Genomic DNA, 10,190 nt, shown 5'->3' with positions numbered 1-10,190 from the left:
ATTGCAATGTGCAAAAAGATTTTTTTTTTCTTTCAAGCAATACGATAGTTAATCATTGCATGAAGGTATTTGTTTTTCCAAGACGATTCATAAACTAGCCAAATAGTTTTTGATCATGCAACTCTTAAAAAAAAGCTGAGTGCTGTGTATCATTTCCCCTAAACAGAAAATGAATACTCATTTTGAACAAACTCAATATGTCTCAGGTGAAAAGTGGGTACTCTTTCTGAATGTGTTATTTCCTCACTCCAAATTCTCTGTGTCTTGAGGCCAGGACAGAGCAAATGCTGTATAATTTATTTCCCTTCCACACCGTTGAAATTAATTTATGTCGAATGTATTTTTCTGTCATGATGGCTGAGAGTGTGGCTGTTTCACCTCCGAGACAGGAAATATTTAAATTTAATAAGTTCTGGGTAAGCGATCCAGTCAGTGGGTGTTACAGATATTTTGCTAATGTGAACTGTCACCTAAATTAATCTGTTTTTTTTCTCTTTTACTTCTCTCTCTTTATGCTCTTGCCCTTTAAAAGCAATGAAATGACTCCTTATTTTTGTGTCTTTCCCTCACGTTTGCCTATTTCCTATCCCACAGTTCAAAATGACATCTGTTATTCTCATTTCCTGCTGTCCCACCTTCCTCTCAGCATAGGTCAGGAGCCCCATTATTTTGCATAATGCACATCATCAAAGAGCCAGTATCCGCCTGCATTATGGAAGTGGTGCAGTTCTCCTGCTCATGCCGGGTGATTGATCTTCTCCCCTGCTTCCTGTTGAAAGAGAGTACCTTTGTTCTTTCCAGGAGCCCTGTACATGTCTCTTGCATTATCTTTGTTATCATCTACCCTGTGTATCTATTTACAATTGTTAGACCTGTGGGTTTTCTAGCTATATATCAATCAGCTGATGTGGTGTCATAGGGGACAAAGCAGAAGCTTTTTTTATTAGTAGTATTTATTTATTAAAGCACAGATATTTTATCAGATGTATTTATATAGTTTTTTTTTTGTGTTTTTCATTGTAGTATGAAAAATATTACCTTTTTTCAAAAGAAAGGTTTTTCTCTGATCTTTTAGTGATTGATAATGCTTGAATTAAAAATTTAATGCAATATATTTTTATTCAGTTGCAGCAAACTTTCATCTTCAGTCAAAACCTTGCAGATTGATGGCCACATTTAGCTGTAAAAAAATACTTAATATCTAACTTTTAATATGCATGAGGGAAAATCACATTTAAAAAACCACTTTTTTCCTAATATCACCAGTGTTGTTTTCAATGCTTTGTATAAAATCTAATTCTGAAAATAGGGTAGGACTTCTATGACATTTCACAAGGTTACAGAGTGAGCACTGTTGTTAGCAAATATTTTGTTTCTAGAATAATTTATGTGTACGTACGTGTTGGCTCATTATGCTGCTAAAGGTAATCCATTTAATTTTTTTTATATATAATTCAAATCAATTTTGTACAAATCCTCCTTCTATTTAAAAAAAATTACACTATTCACTCTAACTATTGTCTCACTGCCTTAGAGGAACAAACAATCTCTAACCATCATAGATCATCATTCTTAATAGTGGGAATGGGATGATTAACCCAGTTGGATAGTTTGTTGCTGGAAAGCTTAATATTAGCCAATGTATCCATTCGTCATCTTCCACAATTCTTATTGTGTCTGTTAGTATGAATTCACATACTTACAAAAGCTAAGGCTATATACTGACTCATCCTGACTGTCAGTCTCATGAGTCAGAGCTGCCAGCAGGAGGCAGCTTTTTCTTCTGCGAGTAAGATGTTATGTCCTTAACGGCTTTCCGTCTTTCTCCTGACACGTAGCAACCACAGTGGAGTTGGCAGGGCTCAACAAAGTGTTGTCCAGCTGACATCACAGGTAAGGATAATCTTTGTTGCTTTTATATCATCAATGAGTCTGTTTAATTAAATATGAAACGTAAGCTGACTTTGGCTTTACGTGTACGGATTCTAAGAAAATTTTCAGCATCTGTTAGAGTTAGCAGAAGCTAACAAACTAGCCTCTGAGTAAACGGGAAGGTTAGCCTGCTAAAGATGAAAGGCTATATTTGCAGTTTTTCTAATATTTTTTTTCATTTTGAAGTCGTCTGATATTCTGTGTACTTAATTGCATATTGTTGTGTACTGTCTTGTGAAAGAACGTGTTTTAGGAGTGTTTTTCATTCTGTTTAAAGAAGTGTTAGCATTTTGGGAATGCTAACGGTTTGTTAAATTAAGCTATTCAACGCAGTTGTTACCAAAATACACGTAAACATACATTTGTCCGTTTTTTCTTAGAGGAAGCTGTCATTATTTCTTTACTTTGAAATCAAATCCTCTTTAGACTTATGTGTGCATTTTGTCTTGTGTCTTTATTGTTATAAAATAAAAAGGTTTCTAAGTATTTCAGTCATGTGTACAAGTTCCCATTTTCAGAACAAATAGATTTCCTTGTTAAAGTTAATCTCGGTACCTGGTTACAAACCTTTCAGCCTGCTAAAATTAGCTTTGATTGTGGATTAAAAGAAATTAGATTAAACCATTAAGCTTGCATTGACCAAAATGGTACTGGGAATCTTAGAAATTAAATAATTTCAATAGAGACTAATATGGTGACAGTGACTATGTTATTGAAATCAAAATTAGATTATGTAAAACATTAGGGAGCTCAGAAAAAAAAAAAAAAAACAATCTGACCTGCAGAAGAGATGGCCATCGTAATTATAGGTGTGGTGTTTACGATGAATGACGTACGTTTTATCTTTACGTTATTAGTGATGTTGTTTTATATATCTTTTGTTCCTGGGTCAATTATTTTTTTCCCTAATTTGTTATGCAGTTTAACACACACACAAATAAATCATTTCAGTTCTACATACTGAACAAATTTCATATTAGTGTATTTCATTTCTCTGTTGTAGTTGATTATTTTCATGTCTTAGGGAGAATTGAATATAGATATATAGATCTCTCATTGGCATCCATTATTTATACCTCTAAGTTAAGGGTTAAGGAGTGTTTTTCATTCTGTTTAAAGAAGTGTTAGCATTTTTATTTATTTTGTCCATATTAATTTTTTTTATCCTTTTGACTTCTACATAATTTGACAGGGTACAGACCTGATAAAATAACAACATAACTCTGACCTTCCTTGCTGCGTGAATATAATTTATTGGAGACATATAACCACCTTTTCCCAGTAGTTTATTATGAGTAGCTTATAACAAAATTTTGTGACTTAGTACAAATTATCCTCCTGCTAGATACGGCTTCATTTTAAATTCACAAAAATGTGAATTTAAAATGTGAAATGCAGGTGTCCACCAAGGAGAGGCGCCATTGCCTACCTACTAATTTTGCTGGCTCACCCACAAGCTTGATTGTGTTGAATGTATAATAGTTTTTTTGTTTGTTTGTTTGTTTTGTATGAAATGTGTTTAAAGTGACAAGTTTAATAAACCTCACTCTCAAATAATCCCAGGATAATGTATTGTTGACAATTCTTTGAAACAATTACAGGTGTGTATTTAAGGTCATTGTAGGTACTATAGTGTCACAATATTAAATGTAAATAAAACCAGTTGTATCTCTTTGGTATTAGCAGAGTAAGAATGTCGGGGTTTGATAACTTCAACACTGACTTCTACCAGTCGAGCTACAGCGTAGATGACCAAAACCAGGCCGGATATGGCTACAGCAACTCTGAAAACCCTTACAACAAGTAAGAGAAACACATTTCCTTATTTTTTTCTTCAGTTGTGATATTTCTGGCTTACGAAGTCTCATGAAAGTCGAAACTTACTTGAACAGTTTAGCTCATATCTACAGCATTCATTTAGTCCTTTATTTGTTTTTAAGCTCTAATTCAAGATCACAAACATCCTCCTTTTTGATAATTTTCTTCACAAACTTCTGTTTATTGCTAATAAATTGTCCACAGGCCGTATGGTCAGTATGATTATTCGCAGCCGATGGGCTACCCATCCCAAGGAATGATGCAACCCCAGCAGCCGTATACAGGACAGATCTTCCAACCCACACAGACCTACACCCCAAATGCATCACAGTCCATGTACAGTAACAGCTTTGATGACGAGCCGCCACTGTTAGAAGGTAAGTGAGCCACAATCTGACCATTGCTGAAAATAAAAAATAGAATATCTCTTTTTGGAATTCCCTTTTGATTCATTTGTAAAAACTTGGAACAGAAGCACCAATTGAATTTTAAGCCCAAAATAATTAATGGTATTGCTAGTATTGGTGTGACTAAAAACTACAACTGTTTCCAAATATGTTGCATTAAAAAGTCAGAATAACCGTTTTACAGGCATTTGATACAATTAAAAGGCTACCAAAGTTGAGTCATTTCCTAGAGTTTTGTTTTCCCTTTTCTTATGTGTTTAATGTGACTTTTTGTTGATATATAAAGATGTTCTCACACCAATATTTTACTATGTTGTTTCTTGCTACTGCTTCTACAGTATCCATGTATTAAATTAGGAAGGACATTAATCTCATCAGAAAAATTATGAGATTATTTTTTAATATAATGATTAGCTTTTGCGACTATGTGACTAACTTTCCCATTTTATCTTGACCACAGCTTTGTTCTAAATTTAATTTCCCAAACATATTGATTAGTTTTATTCTGAAACTTTAAAATTATGGCAGCTTACATACACCTTCACCATGATCACTGACATTTCTTAATTAGTAATTATTTTGAGTAGCTATTAGCTTTATTTTTTTACTGAAGTTGATTAAAACTAAGGTTTTAGCATCATAAAAGGTCTTTCATTTGAGATGTCGAGAGGAAATGTGTATTACAAATTCTCTAGAAAATAAGAATATAAGTGCTTCTTAATAAAGTTCAAAATAAAAATGTACAGACACTAAATCATTTTCCACAAATACTGGTTGTATTAATTCTTTCTTGATGTTACTCCATGTAGAATTCATATGCAGTATTTTTTGGCATTAGATATGTTCATACATGACCAAGACATCCTTAATGTAGGTTTTTGTTTCTTTTTGTTTGTAGAATTAGGGATCAATTTTGACCATATCTGGCAGAAGACTCTCACAGTTCTCCATCCACTGAAAGTAGCAGATGGGAGCATCATGAATGAGACAGACCTGGCTGGTCCGATGGTCTTTTGTTTGGCCTTTGGGGCAACTCTTCTCCTGGTAAATAATGGACTTAATTATGTTCTTCAGTCTTCACAGTCGTAGTAGGCTTCAGTCAATAAATCCATATCCTCTGTCTGTTTGGCACTTTTTCCCCCACTTTCCTATTACAGTCGGGTAAGATTCAGTTTGGTTACGTGTACGGCATCAGTGCGATCGGTTGCCTCGCCATGTACTGCCTCCTCAACCTCATGAGTATGACGGGCGTGTCCTTCGGCTGTGTGGCCAGTGTGTTGGGATACTGCCTCCTTCCTATGATCATCCTCTCCAGCTTTGGAGTTGTGTTCTCATTACAGTAAGTACATGGTCAAACTGTCTAATATTGACGACCTGGTCAGGTTTATTTGTCCAAAATACCAGAATTATTAGCAGTCATGGATTTTAGTTCAAAATAAAACTACGGTGTGTTCAGGTTTGTGAATGTTTATTCAAGCATTGGTGACTCTTAACTTACTGCTGTCCTGCTCTCTCTAGGGGCATGATGGGGATTATACTAACAGCAACAATTATCGGCTGGTGCAGTTTCTCTGCCTCAAAGATCTTCATATCAGCGTTGGCTATGGATGGGCAGCAGTCGTTGGTTGCTTATCCATGTGCTTTGCTATACGGGGTCTTTGCACTCATCTCTGTCTTCTAAAAAAATCTTTGCACAACAGTTTAAAGTAACTGCTCCCCACTTTCTGTATTTTCAGTCTAATTAGAATCAATGTAATTAGTGTAATTATTGACTAATTACACAGTTGCTGAAAAAAAAATTGGAGCCTCCTCGTCTAAATGGCATCTAGGATTTGTAAAAGCCGCCTCCTCTCGCCACATTCCGACCCGAATCTGTGAAGACTCAAGTGATTCGTATCATCTAGGAATCCTCTGCAGCTTGTTCCCTTCATGCATCTGAAAGAAGAGTACTGTTAAATAAATCTGATGGAAAAACAACCTGCTGTGGACCATTTTCGACCCTTATATGGCATCACACAGCCCAATGATTTTTATTTTTTTTTCTATTTGAGGACATAAATGAAGTCAACGGATGAAAAATCCAGGAAGTATATTCAATTAACACACCTGGGAACAGATTCTCAGTTTTTACAAAGACCCAGTAAGAAATGCCATAAAATTATGATTTGTATGAAGAGTTTATTTCAGGCAAACACCCACAGGATCTAAAACAGCAACTCTAAGGGAAGCAATCAACTTCCTGTCTGCATTGGTCCACAGCTGTTTATGCTGCTGTTCCTCAGTGGATGTTTTATTGCTCAAACCTTTTTAATCCATGGAGCCATGAGTCTTCTTCATCAGAAAGACATAAGCTATGCTGCATCTTCTGACCTATTTTATTTGATCTTAAGATATTCGTTTGAGCATCGTTGCCATTCAGAAAAACACAACCACAGTTGCACAGGGGTGTTGTAACAAAAATAAATGGATTAACTATTGGGAATAAGTAGTCTGGATGAAACTCCCTTTTGTCCTGACATACTTGTTTCTATACAGTTCTTTTCTAATTTTAGAGATTCTTCTCTGTATGCTTTGTGTATTCTGTACATGTCTGCTCATCCACATTAAAGTTGGTTTTGAAAGTTTTTGTGATTACATAATGCTTTATATGATCATCATTCTTGTGGAAGTTCCACAAATTACAAAATAATGAGAGGATAAACGGATTGAAGATGTGGACCCTTTTGTTCTCAACCACCTTTTGTGAAAAGCATCTCACTCGATCAATATAAATAATTTACATGCTTTGTCCACACCTTTATTTTGTTGTCTATTATAAATTAAAAGTGGCACTTACTGAAAGGTTTTGCAAAAATACTTATCAAAGTTTATATTATTTCTAACTTTGAAACTACAAAATTGAATCTTGTTTATTGTTTTCTTCTAGTAGTGTAATACAAAATAGTCTAGCATTACATGGAAGCAAAATGATTCATAAGTTACTGGCTGAGCAAGTCATCAGTAACGCTGGAGGAGCAGCAGAGAAGTACAGGTAGGAGATCCTTTTGACAGGACCAATTTCAATGGTAAACAAATCTGACCTTTAAGAGAGAGTGGAAAGAAGAGTCATTAAGGAGACTTAACAGTTATCTTTTATGACCTCCATGCAAAATGCAGTGTTTAGTGGGAAACTAAGTCTGCTCTTAAAAATTGACATTTACAGATTCATTCCATCCTCTCATTTGAGATGTTTTGCAATCAAAAATAGGAAAATATTTGTGTCCAGGGTCAAACAGATGGTAAAGACATGTGAGTTATTTATAACTGTAACTTGAATATAAGGTGGTTACATCAATACTGCAAACTGTATTTTGTTTGTTAGCGGTGAGTGAACACCTTTTTTTATTATGGCCACACTATTGAGATAAACCAAGTCACATTTGCAGTTATGCTGTTTGAAGTGTTATGCTCCTCGTCCTCTTGAACACACAAATACTGCAGCCTCTGTTTACCCAGAGTTATTCTTGTATGCGTAAAGGTAACAGGATGTTGGCAGTGATGCCACCATGTTTGCACATTGTTTGGTCTCAGCAAATTTGCATCATGTTTCAGTTGCAGAATCATACATCTCACTCAGGGGATTCAATGTGTTTTGGGGGATTTTTCTACATTTTATTTCTGACTTTAATAAGGTCTTATTACTGGCATCTGATTTCACTAACACTGATGTTCCCAATCTGTTTATGTTTTAAATGTCCAACCCCACAGTTAAGGCTTATTTTCTTTGTGGATCTGGTTGCCAGACATTTTGTGGGGCGTTTCCACAGTCTGGAAAAGTTTGGTATGAACTTTTACTATTAGGGGAAAAAATGAGAGTTTTGATTATTTCTAATGATTCTTTCTTTCCAAAAGAAAAAAAATATATTGCATTGTTGACATTTATTTATATTTTGATAAATCTAATCGCAATTGCAAAACCACAGCTTTCATCCAAAAACTTCTGGGTTTTAATTACTGATTGATGTAAATTTAATTAGATGACATTGTTTAAACCTTAGAGAAGTGGTAAGCACTTTAGAGGTCAGCTGAAGCCACACGTTTCAAACAACACAACCTCTCACAATCACTTCAGGTATTAAGCGGAACTGAAGAACAGGTTTCAAGGGAAATTTAATTTACACAAATCTGCCACTGGGTGTCAGTGTTCGGTTGCTTCTCAGAACATTGCTTTGTATTCTACTGTATGAACCGACTTCAGACTGATATTTTCCCCAGAGCGATGACTAAATCTTGACTTCTTTTTACATTAAGTCACCATAAGAAATTTACAGCCCACTGTAGACCAGTGGGTTTCATGAGAAAGTGGGTGGGTTGAGTTCCAAACCCACCCACCTTGAACCACAATGAACTGTTTCTCATATTTTTGTTATTTGCTTATTTGTGTGTTTTACTGTTTTCAGATTTTTAAAGTGATTATGAAAAAACTTGTATTTATGAACAAAGAACCACATTAGAAACTTTATTTAAATGAGACAATAAGGACATAATATATTAGAGACAATTTGTTGTAGAAGTCATGCTTCTGGGACAAACAACAGAACCTGACTGTAATAATGTTTTGTGGCTTAAAAGCATAATATCGATAGGTGTGTTGCTACTTTTTCTTTCTTTCTTTTCTTTTATTACATTTCATCTGTGGAACCTGCATCCTGATATAGAACCAACAGACTGCTTTGTTTGGGTCTGGGAAAAGAAGACCACCATAGCATTATGTCATCTAATGGAGGATAATCTGACTTCCATCTGGCCGGTGTGACTCACAGTCTGTCCCGCCCTCATCCTGGCTGTCCAGTGGCCAGCAGCTCAGGGTTGACGAGGAATAATTCTAAAACAGTTCAATAAAAATAAAGAATAGGAAGGAAACACATCATTAAAACAGATTATCTGCTTTTGCATTATAGTTTGTGGACTATAACATAGGAATTACGAAAATGAGCTGCAGACGTAAAAGCTTAAATCCAGATTAACTAGAATATTGCATGGACAACAGTTCATGTAGTATTTATCTACTCTAAAAGAATAATTCTCCATAAAGGGATCATAGACGGCATCATTAATGTTTGAATTAATCAAAGATAAAACTCTTTGAAATGACTTTGGAGAATTCTACACAACATTTCTTCTGAGCAGCCAAATCCATCGTCTTTTAAAAATTACAGAATAAAGTTTGAACCCCTTCACAATAAACAACTTGATAAGCCATTCACAGAAAGTTATGTTCAAAGGATGAGGTAAAACTGGCCAAATAGTGCATGAAAACTCTGTTTTTATTTAACCCTTAACCTTATTAACATTCTGTTTACTCCCCTTGCCCTGACAAAAGCCCCAAAATAAAGTAGATTAATTGAAATTTAAATCCACAATCTATTTTGCATGATGAAATAATCTGATATTTATCAATTCAACTCAAATGAATTCATTTTTTATCATGTGTTTTTGTTAATGCAAAAAGATGATCAACAGTATTACATTCTTGTTTACTTTTTACCACAAACCAAGTGATGTAGCAGTTTACTTTTACACAGTAAAGGTTTATTATTGTAATTATATAAATGTGAAGTTATTACTTTTGAATTAATTATACTGAAAAGTCAACAATTTTGTCAACGGTTCAAATGAATGATTAAAATATCTATCAAAACACAGCAAAACAAAACGTTAGATTTTTTAAAAACAATTTTACATCAGTTCCTATATTGAGTTATTGTTCAACATCTCATAATTTTATGGGATGTTGAAGAACATCTTCTGCTCAACATGAGGTGTTGAACATAAAATGAAGATGATGTTCATTTCATGAAGGTCCTGTGGGGCAGTGAGCTGGCGAAAGTGTGTGTGTGGGGTGTTGTGTGTTTATGTATTAGGAAAAGTTTGTGTGTGGCCTTTGAACTCTTTCTGGTGTTTAAATGTTTTTATAATTCACGGGTCCAAAATGACCCATAGGACAATCCTTGTACCCTAGAGGTGTACAGCCCACAAGGAAATATAAAAAAC

General features: G+C 34.8%; 1 protein-coding gene and 1 long non-coding RNA gene across 3 annotated transcripts in view; one reads left to right on the top strand and one right to left on the bottom strand.

The window, feature by feature from the left end:
* Positions 1-1,785: 1,785 nt before the first annotated feature.
* On the top strand, positions 1,786-6,781 carry yipf5 (Yip1 domain family, member 5). Of its 2 annotated transcripts, none has more exons than XM_055051706.1 (6): positions 1,786-1,893; positions 3,619-3,735; positions 3,955-4,127; positions 5,056-5,201; positions 5,315-5,496; positions 5,676-6,781. In XM_055051706.1, the coding sequence occupies exons 2-6, from the start codon at positions 3,626-3,628 to the stop codon at positions 5,836-5,838; spliced, it is 774 nt and encodes a 257-aa protein (XP_054907681.1). In that variant the 5' UTR covers positions 1,786-1,893; positions 3,619-3,625; the 3' UTR covers positions 5,839-6,781. The 2 variants fall into 2 exon arrangements, with proteins under 2 accessions (XP_054907681.1, XP_054907682.1); XM_055051707.1 differs by having other exon boundaries at positions 1,792-1,893; positions 3,616-3,735.
* Positions 6,782-8,766: 1,985 nt separating this feature from the next.
* Positions 8,767-10,190, bottom strand: part of LOC129373598 (uncharacterized) — a 29,020-nt gene continuing 27,596 nt past the window's right edge. The window contains exon 3 of the long non-coding RNA XR_008607385.1: positions 8,767-9,021. This is a non-coding gene — a long non-coding RNA (uncharacterized LOC129373598). The remainder of the gene's footprint in view (positions 9,022-10,190) is intronic.

The sequence above is a fragment of the Poeciliopsis prolifica genome, unplaced genomic scaffold (assembly GCF_027474105.1).
Source record: "Poeciliopsis prolifica strain line A6 unplaced genomic scaffold, Auburn_PproV2 SCAFFOLD033, whole genome shotgun sequence".
In the NCBI taxonomy this organism is placed as follows: domain Eukaryota; kingdom Metazoa; phylum Chordata; class Actinopteri; order Cyprinodontiformes; family Poeciliidae; genus Poeciliopsis; species Poeciliopsis prolifica.
This window is presented reverse-complemented; position numbering and strand designations above follow the sequence as displayed.

Coding starts and splice junctions, on each gene's coding strand:
- yipf5 (XM_055051706.1), top strand. CDS start 3,626: ATGTCGGGGTTTGATAACTTCAACACTGACTTCTACCAGTCGAGCTAC. Junction 3,736..3,954: donor TCTGAAAACCCTTACAACAA/GTAAGAGAAACA, acceptor AATTGTCCACAG/GCCGTATGGTCAGTATGATT. Junction 5,497..5,675: donor GGAGTTGTGTTCTCATTACA/GTAAGTACATGG, acceptor TGCTCTCTCTAG/GGGCATGATGGGGATTATAC.